General features: G+C 31.7%; 2 protein-coding genes across 3 annotated transcripts; both read left to right on the top strand.

The window, feature by feature from the left end:
• Positions 1-420: 420 nt before the first annotated feature.
• On the top strand, positions 421-3,408 carry LOC128397711 (striatin-interacting protein 1 homolog). Its single transcript, XM_053358456.1, has 2 exons — positions 421-1,145; positions 1,223-3,408. The coding sequence occupies exons 1-2, from the start codon at positions 594-596 to the stop codon at positions 3,230-3,232; spliced, it is 2,562 nt and encodes an 853-aa protein (XP_053214431.1). The 5' UTR covers positions 421-593; the 3' UTR covers positions 3,233-3,408.
• Positions 3,409-3,651: 243 nt separating this feature from the next.
• On the top strand, positions 3,652-21,030 carry LOC128397713 (LIM homeobox transcription factor 1-beta-like). Of its 2 annotated transcripts, none has more exons than XM_053358457.1 (6): positions 3,652-4,599; positions 17,451-17,671; positions 18,500-18,768; positions 18,850-18,927; positions 19,055-19,271; positions 19,522-21,030. In XM_053358457.1, the coding sequence occupies exons 1-6, from the start codon at positions 4,379-4,381 to the stop codon at positions 19,914-19,916; spliced, it is 1,401 nt and encodes a 466-aa protein (XP_053214432.1). In that variant the 5' UTR covers positions 3,652-4,378; the 3' UTR covers positions 19,917-21,030. The 2 variants fall into 2 exon arrangements, with proteins under 2 accessions (XP_053214432.1, XP_053214433.1); XM_053358458.1 differs by lacking the exon at positions 3,652-4,599 and adding an exon at positions 16,052-16,640.
• Positions 21,031-21,831: the final 801 nt, after the last annotated feature.

Raw genomic sequence — 21,831 nt, 5'->3', positions numbered from 1 at the left:
TCAAATGCTACACCCAAAAGTTGTTACGTTTTTTTTTCTTCATTCAAAATTTTCACCATAATAAGATTAATCTAATTGGGTGTGGTTAATTTAATTCTTCATCAATTAACTATTTATAACTTTTTGAATCAATTTCATGTTCCGTAGTCATGATTAGGACGAAAATGAACATTTCGATTTCCGTATCAGTTTGAACTTTCAAAACACTATAATGGTTTGATTTTAAATTCATCCGAAAATTTGAGTTGATGATGAATTTTCAGTCTAAATTGATTGAGACAAATTTAATTACTCAAATGATTACGAAATATTAATAGAAAATGAGTCAATCCAATTGATCTTCAAATTTGGCGCTTTTCGCATGATGGATGAAAATCTGATGCGTTGCTTAGCAATTTCATTGATGAAAATTTTGACTTTCTGATTGTCAATTTTTCTGATTAGTGAACATTGTTTACTTTAATTATGCGTCTGTTTTAATTGATATCTGATGATTAGATTATTTTTTTGAGAATAATTGTTTTTGTTTACAGCGCGAGTGATACCCGAGGGTATCCCTATTTCCCTGTGACAAACTGTTTAATCTAGAGGAAATGATGGCTGCGGCTCAACCGGATTGTGAGTTGGATTTTGTTTATTCTGATTGTGATTCTCATGCAAATGAAATCGCTGAGTTATACTCTTACTCAGAATCGTGTGAATTTGAATTAAACAAATCTAGCTACGAGGAACTATGTTCCGAGTGGAAAATCTCCAAGCCTTGGGCATCATTAGAGCCATCGGAAAAAAATTGGATCATCGAGCGTCTCTGTGAAACGGTTGAACTTGGTAAGAAAGAATTGCGATTTAAAGGCTTAAAGGCTTTACTCTACCTGGTTCAAGGTGTTTTTGGTGAATGTTCAACGGTTGAAGAGCAACAAACAATCTCAAAACAAAATGTCTTCCTTATTTATGAGAAAGGACTTTTTCCTACTTTCATTCAGCTTCTCATGATGGAAATTGAAGAAAGTCTACACTTGCACAATTCTTGGCATCCTCCTATTAACAAAAACGATTCAACAGACTTTAGAATTATTTTGAACATAATGTACACGATTGTCGAAGTTTTCAATAGTATGATTGACAAAACGTCCAATATGGAAATGGTAAGAATCTTTGGTTTTAAGAACATGCTTATTTTATATCTAAAAAATTTACTCTAATAATCAAATTTACTTTTCAGAAACTTCGGGACCAGTTTAAGGAAGAATTGACTCAGCCCATATCGACAACTAATGAGCTTTTAGCGCTGACACTTTTTCAAATGACCACCAAATTCTGTAATGGATCTGCTCCACATTTTCCTATCAAGAAGGTTATGTTGTTGTTATGGAAAACAATATTGATCACTTTGGGTGGTAGCGATGAGCTCAAAAATCTCAAAAATTACTACAGATCTCGCGTCGGGCTACCTCCAGCCCCAGAAGATACTCTTGAAATAACCCGAACAATGAGACCTGCATCACCTCCAGTAGCTTATAGTGAAAATGCCGAGGGTCAGCTTCGTAGAATGATTCGACCAATGAAACGTCCACGAATGATTAGTAAACAAGAATCGATGATTGCTGATGACATGTTGAATGATCTAGAAGTTAATTATACCAATGGTGAAGGTGAACAATCTGTTGATAACCAAGAATCTAATGAAATTGAACGAACTGAAGAATCAAATGATAAAAATGCAGAAGAAAAAGTTGACATTGACTCTTCTCCGGCTTCTGAAAGACCATCGACTCCAGTGCCGAAGCCAAACTCAGATGAAGATGCTGAAGCCGATACTGAAGTTCAAAACATCAGCAAAGGTTTACCTTGGATGCCGAAGGTCAGACATAAGGATATCGATACTTTCCTTGAACAAGCTCGCATGAAGTTCATTGGATTCACTTTACCCCAAAATCGCAGTACAACTGCTGGCCTTCCAGAACCGATTCTAGAAGGTTTGAGAACCTTACAAAAGCATCTTTACATTTCATTATCCGAGCTTCAGATACAAAAAGAGGACGAAATTGCAAAATATCCTTTAACTGTTGGAGAACTGGATACAAAACCTTTATCATCTCCAACAGAAGCACTTTATGAATCCATGTTACCATCTTTACCTCAGTACATGATTGCCTTATTGAAAATCCTCTTAGCCGCTGCGCCAACATCAAAAGCAAAAACTGAATCAGTGAATATAATGTGTGAAATTTTACCTGAAACTATGCCCATGAACGCTGTCCAGTCCATGAAATTTGGAACTGATGTAAATCGTCACAAAGAGATCATAATCAAAGCAGTTTCTGCCATTCTCATACTTTTACTCAAACATTTTAAGATAAATTATGTTTACCAATTCGAGAATGTTAGTCAACAATTGATGTTTGCGAATTGTATTCCGTTGATATTGAAATTTTTTAACCAAAATATCTTCCAATATATTAGCTCACGAAACAACATCGCACTAATCGATTTTCCTAATTGTGTTATCGGTGAACAGCCGGAAATTACATCAGAAATGCTTGAATTGGAAATGGGTCCAAGGGAGAAAAAGATTCCCTGGCGAAACATTTTCTCTTGTATAAACATGGTTCGATTATTGAACAAACTGACAAAATGGAAAATGTCCAGAATAATGATGTTGGTTGTCTTCAAATCAGCACCTATTTTAAAACGAGCTCTTCGAGTGCGACACGCGATGTTTCAACTATACGTATTGAAGTTACTCAAAATGCAAGCGAAATATTTGGGTCGTCAATGGAGAAAATCAAACATGAAGACTTTAAGTGCGATCTATCAAATGGTGCGACATCGATTGACCGATGATTGGGCTTTTGGCAATGAAATGGACACTCGACCTTGGGATTTTCAAGGAGAAGAATTTAATCTTCAAGCAAACATTAATCGTTTCCACAATCGACGCTACAGTGTTTCATTAACTTGTGTCTCTTCACATTTATCAAGTCAATCAACTGGAGGTCATTCAGTGATAAATGGTCATCTCAACTCATCCAATCCCGATAATCTTTCATATGCATCTCAAATGGATATATTTAAACCTGTAGACAATAACTATTTAAGCGTTTTGAGCAAAAAGTTACAATTAACGGAAGATTTCAAAAACAATTATGAACATTGGCTCCAGCGGGAAGTTTTCCAATTTAATATCGACTGGGATCAATTACTTATTCAAACAAATACATCAGATATGTGATCAAATGATGAAACGCTTTTTTTACCTGTTAATAGCTATAAATTGTTCACATATTCATTTAAATCTAGTAGTTGAATTGATTGCATTAACAGAAATCAAATTGTCACCGAAAAACAAAAAAAAATTGATGATTCAATTAAAATATGTCCAATGGGACAAATTTTTGGGCCTAAAAAGATTAGTTGATATTTTTAATTTGACATTTGATGATTAACAATTACTACAAAAATCCAACACGAATTTAAACAAAACAATCTAATTTCTTTCCAAATCAACAATCAACTCGAACTTGAAAACAATCGATCAACCAATCGTAAGGGTCAATTACTAACAGTTGTCACAATCAGAATAGAAAACCAGCAATTTAGATTATTCTATGTTCTAATCATTATTGATTCCTCTTGATAGTTTATCTAAATTGTTATGCAATCAAATCAGTGAAGGTCGATGACGAAAATTGTTTCCAAAATTAAGACGATCGATTCATGTACCAGTCAATAAAGACAATAAAAAGTTTCCATGAATATTATTCAACAAAATATGATAATTGAGATGATTAAAAGTGATGAACATCCAATGATGATCAATATCGACGATTATCATTGATAAAAATTCAGAACCAATGAAGTTTTCTTATAAAATTAATACCATCCAATCAGAAAGGAAATTAAATTGCGCATGAGAAGAATCAAATTTATCTTCAGAAGAGCAACAAAAAATGTCGAGCATCATTTTTGTCCTTTACTCTTCCTCATCCCAGTTATCGTCACAATCATCATCCTTCTCATCATCTTCCGTTTTTTTCTCATCTCTTCTCGAGTATCTCAAACTTTTCGAATAAAAAAAAACAATAACAAAACCTTATCCACTTTAGAAAAACATTCGAGTCTCATCACCTCTTCATCTCTCTCATCATAATCATTTCGATTCACCATCGGTGTTGATCTTCGAGTTGTTTGAGTTTCAGTGAACCTGAAAACTTTTGTTTTGTTCGTGAATGAAAATTAAAAGTCCAGAAAAACGATGAAATTGAATCGCATCGAAAGAAACGACTCTTTGCGTCTTAATTGTTGTTCTTTTACTATTCTAATCTAATATCGGTGCGAATTGACAATACAATCAATATTTCGCAATTAATGTGTTCCAATGGGTAAAAAGATTGGTGGATCGGTAAAAAGTGAAATAACCGTAAAGAGTTTGGAGGTTTGTAGTTCGTGTTCACTTCCTATCGAAGATCGTTACATAATGAGAGTCATGGACCATTCGTGGCACGAAAATTGTCTCATCTGTTCCGTCTGTGGTACTATTTTAACGCAAACGTGTTATTCCCGTGATTTTAAGCTCTATTGTAAACCCGATTATGATAAGTAAGTAAAACTAATTGTTCGCAATCAACAAAACAAAACATTTATCACAATTAACCTTCATTCATGTTAAAAGCAACACAATCAATTACACAGTTATTACATTACAATTACAAATTATCACCTCAAAGTTATGAATAAATATGAAATCAACTTAATTGTAACTACTATTATTACTTGATTGTTGTTACAATAAGTTTTATTGTTGGAGTGAAAAATGATTCTGTTAATGAGCTCAACTTAAATTTCAATAGTTTACTTTTTTAATTCTGTTTAATTAATCACAGCGATTAGTCATTAAAGCTTAAGTGATTTGTTTAATTGTCCCATTTATCATTCAACCATTGTACAACTAATTTAGTGTATTAATTTAATCCCACGAGTTAAGATTGAAACAATCAATGCAACATATTAATAAGATGAATAATATCAACAATTGAATCAGAAAACATGATTTGATTATTTGATTGTTTTGTCTTTTTGCAGATTACATTTCATCAGCTATTGCGATTCAATCTTGATTCTTGCAACCTGATTGTTTCTCTTAAATTGTTCATTCAATTCAAATTCATGATTGACTGAATAAACGTTATCATTATTATTATTATATTCAAACTGAATGCTAACCCTATAAGAAACAAATGAATAGCATAAGTTTCCTAGCAACATTTCAAGCTTCAAGAATCATCTGTGTTTATCATCTTCATCTTCATTGTCATTTACATTACCATCATGCATATATCACCATCTCTCTTACTGTTTTCATCATGATGATTATCGTGATGATCATCCTCATGGTATCAGTTCCTTTGGTCAGTTTACACCAATAAATTATAAATATTATTTACATGAACAGAGAACTCAGAAAATTGAGATTCACAGGGAGAGCATGGGAATATGACTCTTGGGAAAGTGATGGCTGGAGGAATATGTTAGAATAGCAAAATTTTCACCATCATCATCTTCTCATGTTACTGTGATTCCATCATGTTGATATGATTTTTTTTTTTTTTCTTCGAATACATGTAAAGAGAAAGGAGAAAAGATTCACATGAAATGTAAACTTTACTCAACTGAACAACATTCTTTTCACTTCTTTTTACATCAATGATTCTAAAGCTCAATTGATTCTGGGACTTTGAGAAAAAGAAGAAAAAAAATAACTTAGATCGAGTTATTGAGCGTAATAATCGAGCTTAGATTGAACATAGAGAGGGAAAGAGAGCGAGAGAGAAAGAAAGTTCTAAGCTCGATATTTCGAGGGATGAGGATGCAAAGAGTAAAGGTTACGATTTGAACTGTTGAGTGTTTATACACCTTGAGATTTTCATGGTTTCTTTCATCTTCATCTTCATCCTAATCATCATTTTCTTCATCTCTCAGAACGATTTTCATCATCTCAACCGTAAATTGCCAGAGTATCCGTCATCTACCTGATGAGGCATGAATCTGAGTCTGAGGCTTTTCCAATGGCTAATCATTGGCTAAGCATAATGATAATAACTTTCATCACAATCAAATCTAATACCATCTCTCACATCTAATCATCCAAGTGCCATTTTTAACACATTGTAATATTAATACGGAAACAAAACAAGAGTGATCAACAATTAAAACGAGAATCGGATGAGTAGTTGACAATATTCACCTTAATCAATTCAATTCATTTCAATTCACAAACTGAATTATTTGTGAAAACAATTGAATAAACATTCAACCTGAGATTTTGATTGTTAAATTTTACGATATTTGCATAACTTTTTATCCACTCCCACCTCAGAGCATTTCCACCCACCTAGAAACCAGAAAATATTATTTCACAAAACTTTGGATAATATTATTTACTTCATGACATTATTTTTATCCAAATGCTCATGAAAGTATAGGTGGTTGGGTATTGATAGAAACGCAAACTCAGAATCTGAAAAGGAAACTTTACTTTCTCATCCTTATCTTCATCATCATCATCATCAATAGGATTTACAATTTTTGTTACTTCTCATCATTATCATCATCAACATCCTCAGGATATCAGTTAAACATGCCCTATGGACGTTTACTGGTACAAATAACAGTTGGAGTCAAGGAAGAAGCAAAAAAGATGATGATTATAATAACAGTAATGGTGATTATGATGATGAGAAGCTAAGATTGGTGAAAAAACAGTTAATCGAGATAAAAAATAATCAGCTAATTCCTGGTTTTATATCGCGAAAAATGATTAGATTAATTCGGATACCAATTGACTTGGATCAGACTTAAGGTTAATTCAGGTTATTCCATGGGTATTATCATTGTTCCCATTGAATTTAATGATCATCTCCTAGTAAAGGTTAAAGTGAAAACTTAAATTCAGTTGATTATCAATATGAATTGTTTGTTGTTGTAGTTTTATCATTAGCAATACAAATCAATTATTTTTGACCGGAGGAAACAAAATCATTGATCATTTGTTTTTGTTGTTGTTTGTTGATGTTAATTCATCAAATTGTCATCCAAAGCTGTAACCTTTACGATCCTTGTTTACATATGATACCGAAAATTATTATAAATACCATTCGAAGAGCAGAAATGTGTCAATCTGTCCACAAGATGATCCATAGGAAACTTTACTTTTTTCCGCTTGGCCAATTCGTTACTTTCCTAATCACCATGGAGAGATAATTACTGTATCATCATCTTCACCATCTTCATCTTCATCATCTCATTGAGTTTGTTTTTGTTTTCACTCTGAAAAAAAAAGATTGATTAATATTAAGATGGAGGATAAATGTGATGATGAGTATCAGCATATTAAGTGTGATGGAGATGAGATAATCATTGAAATCAGAACCAATGAATACATAGAGTTTGATTAATCCTCAGAAATTAATTGCATCTCTTTTTCTTGTTGATTTAAACGCAGTTCTTGACAATTAAACCTCTAAAATTTCAAGGTTAATTATCTAATCTTGTTATCGTTTTTTTTTACATAATGATAACAACACCAATCAATCAGCAATCTCTTAATAGTTTAATAGCAATTTGATTTCATTGAGAATTTTTTATTTTTAGATTTTGCAATCTAACAGTAAATTTGAAGGTTAATTGATTTCTAATCGAATCAACTAATTAACTTGTTATTGTTTACCTGATTTTACTCTCCCAGAGATAAATAATAAATTGTAAATCATTAATTACTATCAATTGGATTATGATTACTTGATGTTGACTAAGAGAAACCACAAAAAAAGTTGATCATAAGAAGTGAGTTTAATTAACTGATTCAAGTCAAATGTCATTAGCACATTAAGGAAATGGTAATTAATTAGATTTAAAATTCAAAGCTAATTAGTTAATCACTAAAGACAAATGTTGAAGTGTTATTCGGGAATGTGATTAGCTAACCACTAATTGTCACCAATTAAACACAATTATCCATATTAATGAGATGAGGAAAATTTCAAACAATATAATTTATAAGAAATTCAAAGTTGAACAATCAATTAGCTGAAAGTTAATTGGTGGATAAGAAATAAAAAATAATACTAAACTAAATCTACCAACAACAATTAGTTGTTGATAAATTGTGGAGATTCAAAATGCTTGATAATAATCGTAAAAGTTAATCAATGAAATTAACTTAATTGTTGCTGGATGAAAGTATCAATAATGTAACTTTTTCATTTTGGAACAAAAATTTCATCTTTGTTTGAATTGAGAAAAAACTGAAATTATCATGTAGGTTATAGGCTTTTGCTAAGAAAATATCACAAAGGAAAACAAAGATTTGTTATAGGTTCATGATGAAGATGAAAAAGATGAGGATGATCGAGAGCTTGAGAAGATGAGAGATGACAAGTGAAGCCGGAAGACAAAGAAGAAGAAAGAACAAAAGACAAGAAGATGAAGACGATTCGAAAAACAAGGTTACGTGTTAATCGTGGTTTCATCTTTTAATCCAAGTTTCCTTTTCTTTTTTTTCGTATTGGGCAAATAGAGAGCAAGGATTAACATGAAGATCATTTGATAGTAAGAAGGTTAAAGGAGGAGAGATAAAGATTTATCTTGATGATAAAGACAAGAGATGAGGATGAAAAATGTATATGTTGATGTGCCTTTGATGATGATCATCATCATGTTTCCATGTTTGTATTTTGTTTTCATCGGATCAATGGTTAACTGTATTTCAATTTGGAGGTGGAAAACCTTCCTCCCTCAACCATTGAATCCAATTCATTCATCAAAACTGTTACCTACGTTCAATTCAGTGGACCAACAATAATTTATCCTCCCTTGAGTTTCCAGGTCTTCAGTCTAATCATCAACTTGCAATCAAATCGAGGGTGAAAATTTTGTTACTCCAAAATCGTCCTCATCTTATGCTCTCTCTCTCTCTCTCTCTCCTTTTAATATCAATTCAACCCTGACCAGCACGTGAGGAATGAAACAGTTAACGCGTGTCTCCCTCATTCACTCCTCTCTTTCACCTTTACCTCCCCAGTCCCAGCCCTCCATCTCCTTCAACCTCCTTCCACCTCAATTCTGCAGAGCAACAAAACTAATGCGATCATTTTTTACGCTTCAAAATATGAGATTGAAAATCTCACTCTATCATCGTCATGATACTTAATATTTACTCTTCATCTCTTAATCTTAACACTTATCACTCTTTAGTCTTAGGAATTGGCACGTGGTAGGAACTGGATTAAAATTATTAGTAAAAAAAAATGTTTTCCGTTTACTTTTTCCTTCAACATAACCAAGAATTAATTTACTTTTAATAATAACAATTTAAACGTCACGTGACTGTTAATCTCTTTGGGGAGTTGATTATGATTAACAACAATTATACTTATTATTAACTCATCATCACAATTACATTACAGTTTATCATGATATCACCAAGATTAAATAAACTTTTAATTTCTTATTTGGTTAACCAATAACATATAATATTAACAATTGTAATCTAATCACATTTACTGATCACTATCAACAATTTCACGATAATCTTTATTCATAATATGAAAGATAAACATCACTATCATGAAATATAATCAAATCCCATGATAATAATCAGAATCGTGAGATAATAATTTGTTTCCCATCAAAACTTTAACAGCAGCAAATTAACACAATCAATAGAGTTGAAATGATAATCCAATTAAATCAAAATAAGGCCACTCAGTTTAATCTAACCCTTAATCGTTGTAATTTAGTGTTAATTAATAATCAATGAATTGCTTGAAATGCAACGATTAAAATTACCAATTTACCTTTACAATCAAAGTGAAAATTACTACGAGAGAAACAATTATTTACATCGTTTTATTTGATCCTTCCAATGACCTTAATTGTTTACTCAAGATTAATCATAAATTGAATCCATTTGATTGTTAATATTTACCTAATAATGAATAAACATTAACACTTAATCTTCCCATGGGAATATTTGATTGTAACAATTAACCAAACAGTCAAAAAGTTGCAAAATTAAAATGTTACCTTGGTGAGTGTTTTGTTTTTTGATTGATCAGATTAAGATTCATGTTTTCTTGCTATTTACATGATTATAATCATAATCTAATCCATTTTTTTCAGATTAACAATTTGTTTCCTTCCCTGCACCTTAATCACCCTTTTCCAATCTTCTCCATCCTCATCTTCATCTTCATCCTCCATCCATCATATTGCTTGTTGGCTTTAACATGTTACATAGTCACAGAATCGATTGGATCATTTTTTTCAAAGTTAATATTAATCATCTGATTCATTGGCTTGTTAATTCATCATGATCTTTAATTCTGTTGATTGTTGAACTTTTATTTATTTATATGAATGAATTGAGTCATTTTCAAGGAGCCAGTGGAACAGAATTGGTATCAGTTGAGACAATAATGTGTTTAACATGAACAATTAACTAAAATTACGATCAAATTTGTGTGACATCTTCATTGTGACAATTTTTTTTATTATGATTACCATTAGATTATGATAATATTATTCATCCATGGATATTGATTCAATCATCAGGGTTAATCCTTGGGTTTAGTAAAGTTAATCTGTTATATTCAATTATGATGATGATTAGTTTCAGTTTTATCATTTGATTATTTATTGAAGATTGTAAATTAAGATATTATCGAACTGGTTTTTCATCTGTTCGACACAGACAATTCTGTTCTAAGTTCAATAAAAAAGGTTCTAATGTAAATAGAAAGAGAAAAAGAGAGAGACTGGTCCTATAGATGAACTAATACCAAAGCTAATAATCATCATGGTGATGAAGATGATAATAAATAATCTGAGTCAAGGACAGAGTCTTGAGCTGTTTCGTGTTGATGTAAGTTAGATGAAAGTTGTTGTTTAAATACAGTAAAGTGAGCAAAGGCTGATAAAGTTTCTGTATCTTCAATCATGGTTACAATTGAAGATGATAACCTGAAGCCATGAGCACGAGAATGAGGTAGATGATGAGAAGGGGTCGGGATACTGTAAATATTGTCTCAAATCCCAACTCTTACCCTTGAGCAAACTTAACTCAACTACCGAAAGGATCAAAGTCCCTTTGAGCTAATATAACAAAAAGAGGGAGAAAGTGAGAGTGAGAGAGTCAAAGATGATGATTGAGTGAGAAATCTCTCTCTCTCTCTCTCTCTCTCTCTCTCTCTATTTTTGTTTCTTCAGACACGATAAGATGAGATCGGATGATGGTTTGAATATCACTTGAGGCTATTTACTATCAACATAAACTTTTACTGTGAAAATTTTATTCTTTGTGATGATTTTTCATAATGAGTGTTAGATTAAGCTTATATAAAGAAATTTATATAATCGATGATCAATAACTCTCATTAAATGAGAAATAGTCGACCAATCAACAGATTAGTAAATCTCTTCCATTATCTCAATTTAAATCATCATGAATTATTATTTTGATAAAATTCTAATCGACTTGAATTGATAATAATGGAATGAAAACTGATTAAAAAACAATAGATTTTTATTATTATTTATCTGTTTATCTGATGGTTTATGTAGAATTCGTGACTGTATTAACGAGTGATGAAAAAGTGAGTGCGAGTGAGAAAATCTATGATAATGAAAGAAAAAAGTCAAAAAGAAGGATAAACTTTCTGAAACTTGAATATCGTTTAAGGTTCTGACTCTGGAAGGAGGTAAATTAGGATTGATGTGTTGCTCCATCTTTTTGCTTCTCTTTCTTGATCTTTTCCATTCTGAATATTTATCTTCATCACATGAGGAGGTAAGAGTAACATGGAGATAAAACAACTGATCCAAAGCCACTTTCATCCTCATCCTCATCCCTCACCATTTACATTGAAAAAGAGTATGTGATAAACATACAATCTGAAAAGTTTACTATTGATCATGATGAGGATGATAACTTGTTAGAGTCATTTTCGTTCTAAATCTTTTCAATATGCTCACTCCCTCATTCCTCCTTCGCCCTCCCTCTCCTCCACCTATTTTTATCTCTCTCTCCATTCAACTGACTTGATCCTCATCATCTCCTGGTAACAAACCTTTGATGAATGATCTCTAACAGTAAAGTATGAAAACTATAAGCATAAAGTGAACTGGAACCCAGCAAGTTGCTTGTGCAAGTGAACAAGAGGAAAAGATGATAATGATGAGGAGAAAAAGAGAGAGAGAGAGAGAGAGAACATTTGAAAGAGAAGGTGAATGAGAATGATGGAAAGATGATGCAAAGAAAGAGGAAAACTGTAGCTGTAAGAGAAAAGAAAAGAATTTCAAATATTCCGTTATTCTCCTTCATCTTTTTCTTCTTCAATCTTCCACCTTACGTCTGTTCTTATTAAGGCGAATATATTTTCATGGTTATCAAACCTTCAATGGTCTTTTCTCTTTATGTCATCGATTCTACTTCATCTCACTTCTGCATCATCATCATCATCATCATTCTCATCTTCCTCTTTCATCTTTTATTCTCGTTTCATCCTCTTCTTAGATCCACAGGATTGTACTACCTACACTCGCCTTTCAAAGTGACATAGTTTTTCATCCTCATCTTTTATCATTATAACTCTTTGTTTCTTTCTTTTCATCATCTTTTCACTCTCCCGATCTATTTGTCATATATATTACTGGAAAAACTGTCTATCCTTGCATTTGCTGATGGTGATGAGGATGAAAACTGTTTACAAGATAATGTTAATGTTGAAGGAGTAAAAAAAGATGAGGATAACATTGAATGTCAAATAATGTAAAAGATTAAAGTGAAAAAAGCACCAGGAAAACGTTAGCAAGAGGTTTACTTGAGCGAAAGGATGAAGATGATGAAAAGTCAAGAAAATCATGTAACCATTTTTTCATCTTACATTTCATCTTGATCCTCATCATCATTTTCCACCCTCTGACTTTACTAGAAACTAATATCAAACAAAATATTAATCTTAAGCCACTTTGACCGGATTATAACGGATTTTAGACAGATTATCATTTGAACAATTGTTTCGAATCAGCAATTCGACATTTTTATTTTCGACTTTATCTAAATCATTGTTTTCTTTTTCCTATTGAATGCAAACTATTTGATGACGGGAAATCTCATCTTCCTCATCTTCCTCATCTCCGTTCACTTTTCATCTTTTTCCTCATCTTTTCCACCTTACACTGTTTTCGCCTTTTTTTCCTCTTCCTCTTCCTCATCACCACCACCACCCTCCATATCCAATCCATTTTACGAGATTGATTTTGAAAAGACTATTTTTTCATCCATATCATCATCTCCCTCCCCCTTCATCTTGATCCATCTTTTATCCTTTTGTATTGAAAATAATATTACAAGGTAGATTTAATGTGGAACACAAAAAAAAGGTTCTAACTTGGCCTCGAACTTGTATTTTCGCCCTTCGAAGGCTCCTATTCATCTCCTGCACCATGTGTAACAAAAAATCCCTGTACATTTGATCCTCATCTACATCCCACTCACCTCCCTCTTCCCAGTCATTTACATTCAACTTTGTTTTTCTGCTTCTTCATCTCTGACCTTTCACTTTTTCAAGCCAACAATAATTGTAACAATTAACTAGATCAATCAGAATAAATTTTCAATGTCAATACATAATCAATTCAGTTAAAGTTAACTATTTTAACTTAGATTATATTATTGTCCAGGTTAATCAATCAATGTCCTTGTTTTAAGGTTAAATGTTGATCAGATAGAATTGATTTTCTTCATCTGATAACCTGATGAAATCAGCTGAACAATAGAAATTAAGTTACGATTTAAATGGTGATGGCCAACAATTAATAAATCCTTACAAGAGCTGATGTTAATTGTTATCAGTTAGCTGAGATCACCTTTTGAATTAAAAGTAATAAAAGGATTGATGTTAAATTAAATCATTTCCTTGATAAATGAACGAAGCTCGTCAAGTTAATCATGGAAATAAATGAATCCTTTCAACTGAATTACTTGAAAGTTGTGAATAGAAATCAGAATGTCCAGTTGCAAGTCTCGTGTCTTGGTTAATTCATCTTCATCTTCAACATAAAACCTTTTCCTAATAAATGATGAAGATGCATATCATCATCATCATCTTCATTTACTGTTTATCAAACCAAAAAAAAAAATAAACAATTTCTGTTACCTCATTGATTTTTGCTTAAAGATTGATTTACTTTAGAGATCAGTTTAACCGTAATTTTATGGAAGAGAGAAGATGAAGATGAAAAAGAAGCTGTCTCTCTCTCTCTCTCTCTCTCTCTTCTGCATCACTGATCCTCATCTCCATCCTCATCCTTTTGCATTGTTGTTGTTGGTTGATGTTATTAAATCAAATCTAAGGCAACACTTGTTGATGATGAAAACTTTTCACTTTCATTTTATTTGGTATCTTCTTATGATTTTTGATTGTTATCAGACAAATAACGGTAACGGTAACTTCCGGATTCAGCTGATACCTTTGCCTTTTACAAACTGAATCAACAATATGTTTGATATCAGCAAATGAATCTTTTCAATCTATTCAAGTATAAAGTTTATCATTTGCATCTTCATCATAATCCATCCAGTCTGTTTCATTGAATAACAAATGAAGTGATGATGATGATGATTACTATGGTGATGAAAATTCAAATGATGATTAAGATTAAAATTGTTACTCTAATAATAAAAATGTTATATTAGATTCAAATTCTTATTCAATAAATGTTATTAACTCTGTTTCCCCTCAAATTCAATGGATAACAGTTCAGGGTGAAATTCTGGAAGCAGGAAATTTGCTCTAAGTGAGATTTGTTTTCATTCTTGTTTTTCATCATCATGATCCATTTTTTTCGCTTCATGATGATAATCTTAATGCTAACAGCTTTTACCATTTTCATTAGATTTTCGTATTATTTCAATCTCTTGTATTATTAGAAATGAAGCTCACCAACTTTTTCTCATCATCATGAAAAATGCTGAACAAAAAAACGCAAAAAAAAAATAATGAGAAAGAAGAAAAATAAGAGATTCGAAATGAACCTTACATGGTAAATGTCACTTTCTTCTTCATCTTCATAGTTACAGTTTTTTTTTCTAACAAGACTCGAGATTTTTTCTTCCTCATCACTTTTTTACTATAATATACACAACACACACTCAGAATGTTGGGTAAGAGGGAAAATATCGTGAAACAAAAGCTAAATAAAAGATGAAGATGAGGAAAAAGATGCTGACGATGAAAATGAAGATGAGGATGAAGAAAAAGATTACCACAAAGTCTGTTGCACCTCCTTTCATCATCTTCCAAGCTCCTCCCTTTCATCGTATTCTATCCTATCTTTTCCTCTCTCTCTCTCCTCCTTTTTCTTGTCTGCTCATCCTCTTTTTCATCATCTTCGTCCGCATCTTCATCATACTCACAGTTTTACCTTTATCATCTATTATTGTTACTTTCTTAAGATGATAAAAAAAGTTTCTCTCTCTCTCTCTCTCTCTCTCTCTGTTAATGCCTTCAAGCATCATCATCATCCTCATTCTCCTCTTGATCCTCATCATTGTCATCTTCAAAAGTCAAATTATTTTTTTCTTTTTGATTACCTTGGCTTATTATCATCTTCCTTAAGTATTAAGACAATATAAGTGATGAAATTATCTTAAATTATGATTAAATTACTATCAAGTATCAATTCAATGATTAACTATCAACTTTAGTTAAGCGAGTTTGTTTTTTTTAAATGAAAAAAAAATCCAAAGTTAATCTGATGAGTTTTTTAACTTGTTAATGATGATTGATTGATAAATAATTTATGATTAGAAATAAATTGTCTGTTCAATAATCAGGAATGTTAATAGTAACAATTTAACTACTCACTTGTCTATTTATATTATCTATGGGTGATGAGGACAATAAAAATTCATCTCGATGCTAATTAACCATGAAAATGATTCAATAACAAGACTGGATGAATAAGATATGAAAAAGAAACAATTTTTATCAATTGATTTATTAGTTTAATTGTTGCTGTTTGTGTGTATTCATTATTCAGAGTAACGAGCACTTAATAGATAATTTCAGGGAGACTTTCGAAACCATGAAGTTCCGATGAACATTTTGTAACAGTCCAGAGAAGATGAAGATGAGAAAAGAACCTGACCCAATCTAAAAGATCGTAAATACCATCGATATTGATGCTTCCAATTCTCATCATGTTATTGCCGAATTTCATTTTTTTCTCTTTCATCTTCACTTTGGTATTTTCTTCTTCTTTATTTTCAGTCATTCCTATCATTCTCTTTCTCTTTGCACCTCATCTTTATCTTCCATCATCATCTGAATCTTTCACCGAGCAAAAATTACATTGAGATCTTAAAGGTTTCATATTGAGAGGAACAAACAAAAGGAGCATCAAAAACCTATAGAACTGAAGATGAGAGGGAGAAAAAGATGAGGATAAAAAGAGAAAAGATGAAAGATGCTGAAGGGAAGAAGGAGGAGAGTGAGGAGGTGGAAAAGATGAGGAAAAGGAGGAATAAGATGAGAAGGGAAGGAGAATAGTTTTCAAGAAAAAATAGTCAACAGCTCAAGGTAAGAAGATGAAAAATCGGAAGTCATTGATGAGAATTTCAAACAAATGATAAAGATGAAAAGGTGACAATTTAAGTGATGAAATAGTAACTTCACCCAGGTTCTTGCACACACCTTAATCATGTTTTCATTTTCATGGGTTGATTGTTGTAACTTTAGAGTAAACTAATTGTGATTTTAATCATTCTCATCAATGGTTAAATTGTCTTTCGATTGCCATTCAAATTGTCACAAAAGTGGATAAAATATTATTTATTGTTATTTGTTTATCAATTTATTGAACAATTGAAAAATGAGCCAATAAATTGAGGTTAAATTGTAATAAATCTGTTAATCATAACAACTGTTAGAGTTTAAATCATTTACAATCATCTTGAAGCATTTAGAACAATTTAATATTCATATTATTCATATTCGAGATAATCTTGATTCTTATATTTTATCAATAGTTTATCTCAATTTAGTTTACTGTTAGTTGGTCACAGAATTTTACTCAACAAGTGAACTACAAAAAACTCAAGGCGAAGGTTATCAAAAATGAATACAGAAATATAATGTTGATATGAATCATTTTGAATGTTAATTAAAAGATAATTAAATGAAACAAAACCAGGAAGAAAGTGTTAGCGGGAAAATATGAAAATCTTATAACTTATCCTTCACTTTGTTTCAATCTTAATATTTGGATTCTAGAATATGATTTTACATCAATGAAGGATCAATTTAATTGCTTTGGATTAGGATAATGTATTGTTGTCTTGATTGTCATTTAATTGTTTCTTTTGTTTTTGTCATTTAATTGTCAACCAGATTGTATGGTGCCAAATGTACAGGATGTTGTGAAAAAATATCTTCAAGTGAAATGGTTATGAGAGCTTTGGATTCAATATTTCACCTTGATTGTTTCACTTGCGTTGATTGTGGTAAACAATTAAAAAAAGGAGATCAATATGTATTCAGATCGGGTAGATTATTTTGTCGGCCTGATTTCGAGAAAGAATTAGCAATTCTTCAAATGTCCACACAAACAAGTAAGTAAACAACAATTAACTGTAATCAACACGAGTGTCAAACTCAATTAATTATGAAATCTCCCAATTGATTAATCGAGAGTCCAATCAGAATATTGATAAAAATGAGTCAACATTATTGAATGACAATTAATTTTAACTAGAGAATCGCAATGATCAACTATCAACCTCCCATCGCTATGCAAATTTCACAATCAGTTGATTGTTATCATCAACCTTATGCACTTTTTTTAGTAATTGTTTCCGTTGATTGATTAATATAATTGTTCATTGATTTGTTTATCACTCTGTTTGTGGTATCCTTGCCTCGTGCCTGAAAACATCGTGTTGTTGCTGATTGTAGACACAAAAAGTGGCCTAAGATCAAATGCCGATCATGGTAATAAAAAGGCGTCCGGGTTAAATTGTCATGAGATAAATTGACTTAAATGATAACCATTATCATATTATTTAATCACCATTATTATGGTTATGGTTAAATAACAGTGTTTATTATCAAGATAAACTACTGGCTTAATCAGAAAAACTATCAGATTAACGGTAAATGTAAGATGAGCCAATAAATCAGGTCACATGGGGTCTCAGGGTTATTATTGTTGAGTAAATATCGCACGTGATCTGAAACAATTAATTGTTATCTTTTTATGTTTCATGTTGATGTTAAGGATCAACATCAGCATAATGATCATAATGATTAACCGTTTATTTAATAATGAGAAAAGGCCAGTCAATGGTTTGCTAATCAATTGGGGTTTTCATCAGCATTTTAATCATAAATTGATGATGATGATTGGAGTTTTAATTGTTTAACTTTAATTTCTTTCAAAGGTGAAAATGCTGTTGTGCCAAATAATAATCAAAATAGTCCAATACCAAGCGGTCAAGGGATTCTTCAAACGGTTTCTGGATCGACAACGACAACTACAGTGTCCACTACGAATTTAGTTAATCAACGAACTGAGAGTCGACATGAAGGACGACATGATGGTAGACACGATGGACGCCGAGGACCTAAAAGGCCTCGAACCATATTAACTACAGCTCAACGTCGAGCCTTTAAAGCCTCATTCGAAGTTAGTCAAAAGCCTTGTCGAAAAGTAAGTCAATCAAATTGGTGGAAAATTTAATCAATCAATTAATCTTGTTGTTAATTGTTGAACTATTGATACTTTTCAAAGGTTCGAGAATCGCTTGCTAAGGAAACAGGATTAAGTGTACGAATAGTCCAAGTTTGGTTTCAAAATCAGAGAGCAAAAGTGAGTTCTGAGTTTTAATCGCTAATCTTTAATTATCTTTGTTTTTGTGTTTATCTTATGGATTAACTTTTATCGATTAGTTTAGTTGACAATTTGTTTTATCTCTCATATTTTTTTTCCTGTTTAGTTGAAAAAAATTCAACGTAAACAGCAACAATTAGCATCACAATCACACCAACAATCACACAATGGTGAAGGAGATAAATCGTCTCTCGATAAGATGTCACCTTATTCAAGATTAGGACATTCAGGCTCTGGTCATTTAACTGATTCCTCATCCATCGATTCACCATCAACCTTTTCAGTAGCACCAATTCAATACTTATCACATAGTCCTGATGATGGTAAGTCAATCAATTTCAATTTCAATCTCAAATAAAATTAATTCAAACACTTGGATTAACGGTAATAAGCAACAATCATCATGTTGAAGAATTGATTTTTAGTAATCAGTTTCTTTTCAGATGATCAGTAAACCCAAATAGATTGACCACTGACCTAATTCATTGTTGACCTTTTATCGTTATCATTGTTTATCCATTGAAACATTAACACCTTCATTAACTTTACCATCATTATCATGATTGATTTCAGACTCTTATTATTCACCTCACGGAGAAGGCTATTCAAAGGGAGATCTCGGGATGGACAGTGATGCGAGTTTAGGTGGATTAGATGATGTCTTACATGGAAATGGAGCAAATAGTAATGGAGGTGATGAGAGTCTCTCTTCATCACATCACCCAATTCACCCTCACCCTCTTTCTCAAGCACAACTTATTTCTAATCATCCACATCACCATCACCACCATCATCATCACAACTCTCATCAGGGATCATCATCTTCAATGGATAATAATAGTAATAATAACAATAATGGAAATAGTTTATTCGGCTCATCAATGACTCCCATTGACAGACTATGTTCAATGTCAAATTCGTATTTCAATTCATCAACTGAATGTGAATGCCTTGGACCAACTAACTAGGAAAAGGATAAAATCATTTGCATTGAGATTAACGACAATTCAGATCAATGTTTACCTGTTGCAATCTTCTCAACGAGTGACCACGCAAATACTTTTGACCACACAAATTGAAGCTTCAAACAAAACTGGAAAGTTGCTCAGTAACTAATTTTGTAAAAATAATATAATTGAACAATTAAAATCTTAATTAGTAAGACTAAAAAGATTCGAGTTTGATTTGAGAAAGAAAACTTTTTTCCTACTTCGATATGACACCAATATGAGAGAAAGAGAGAGAGAGAGTTGATAAAACTTGGAAGATTTAATTTAATTCAATGAACATCATCTTATCATCATTATCATCTTCTTCATCTCTATCATCATTATCTTGATTGTCATCTAAACAAGAGACACATTCACTATAACTTCCGGGGCAAGTTAACGATTCAAGAAAGAACCTGGATTATGATCATCATCCATCATCATCATAACCCCATGTTGATGTAATTCAGATCACTTCTCATCATCAGCATCATCTTTTATCATCATCTCATCATTCTCACTTTCTTTCTCATCCTATTTTCTGAAACTTTTTTTCTTCCCACTATCAACTATCATCACCATCTTCATCCCCTTACAATGTTTATAGGATCATGATAATATTTTCATGATCATCATGATCATGATCATCTTCATCTTCATCATCTCAAAGTTTCTACTTATCCCGCTGAGGAGAAACCTGATCAATTCCGTTAACACCATGATGATGATCAACCATCATCACCATCACCAAGATTCAAGGCAAACTATCAACAATGAGATTTAAATTCATTTATAAGATGGATATAAAAAAAGTTCAGCCTGATCGATAAAATTGAATCAAGTTTCCAAGACAATTAAATCAGAACTAATTTAAAATTTAACTGTGTAAATTGTATCCTTGTATTTATATATAAAATCTTGATTTTGCTGACAAACAAAACTTGATCAAATTGGACAGTTAAATTAATCATAATCCTTAATCATTGATATCAAAACAATTTGTAAATAATTTTGTTTATTAACAATTACAATACAATATATATAAACAAACATAAAATTAACTGAATTAACTTTCATCTCAATTATGTATCACTCTTAACACTCTTGATAAATTGTGATAATGTTAATTGTTTCATATTGATCTTAATTAACTTTCATCTTTGTTTATGTTTCCACTATTTTTTTCATCCTCATCTCTTTTTGTTATGATAAGATGATGACAACTTTGGTAAGACAAATGGGTTAGTGTGAAAAAAGTTGAATGTTAACTGTCAATGTTGAAGACTTTAGGATGATTAAGAGGATGATAAGAGGAGGAGGAAGAGGAAATAGAAGGGAGGAAAACGATGAGAGAGAGAGAGAAGAGAAAACTTCATGACTATTTTTTATTAATAGTTGTTCCTGTAACCTCCTCCACCTCCTCTTGCATAAGATCAATGAGATGATGATGATGATGATGACTGGGATGAGGATAATGATGCTAAGGATGAGGATGGAAAAAATTATGAACACAATTTAAGATCCATTTGAAAAACCTGTTGTACAAATGATGTTCAAGGTATTAACTGTTTTTTTTGTTGATACAAAAAAAAATACAAACAAGAGATGATGATGGTAATGATGAGGATGCTAAGTTACTTGTATCATCTCCTCCGATACTATGATGTTAACCAATATCTTGATGGAAAAAGTTATAATGCAATAAGTTATTTTTTTATTCGAGAAAAAAATTCATCATCAATTTATTATTCTAGTGATGCTTTTGTTTTTATTATCATTATCAGCATCATAAACTATCATTACAATAAGGAGTGAGAGATCAAGTTGATGATAATGATGGTAGATTATCATTGCTGTTAATCAAAATGCTTTCGTATTATTATTCATAAAAGTT

The sequence above is a fragment of the Panonychus citri genome, unplaced genomic scaffold (genome assembly GCF_014898815.1).
Source record: "Panonychus citri isolate SS breed McGregor unplaced genomic scaffold, ASM1489881v1 Contig00040, whole genome shotgun sequence".
Lineage (NCBI taxonomy): Eukaryota > Metazoa > Arthropoda > Arachnida > Trombidiformes > Tetranychidae > Panonychus > Panonychus citri.
The sequence above is the reverse complement of the archived record's forward strand: the minus strand, read 5'-3'. Positions and strand labels throughout refer to the sequence as shown.

Excerpts from the sequence above, each read along its gene's own strand:
- LOC128397713 (XM_053358457.1), top strand. The coding sequence starts at position 4,379 with ATGGGTAAAAAGATTGGTGGATCGGTAAAAAGTGAAATAACCGTAAAG. Across the intron at positions 18,928-19,054 it reads TTCAAAATCAGAGAGCAAAA|TTGAAAAAAATTCAACGTAA; the intron begins GTGAGTTCTGAG and ends TTTCCTGTTTAG. Across the intron at positions 19,272-19,521 it reads ATCACATAGTCCTGATGATG|ACTCTTATTATTCACCTCAC; the intron begins GTAAGTCAATCA and ends GATTGATTTCAG.
- LOC128397711 (XM_053358456.1), top strand. The coding sequence starts at position 594 with ATGATGGCTGCGGCTCAACCGGATTGTGAGTTGGATTTTGTTTATTCT. Across the intron at positions 1,146-1,222 it reads AAACGTCCAATATGGAAATG|AAACTTCGGGACCAGTTTAA; the intron begins GTAAGAATCTTT and ends TTTACTTTTCAG.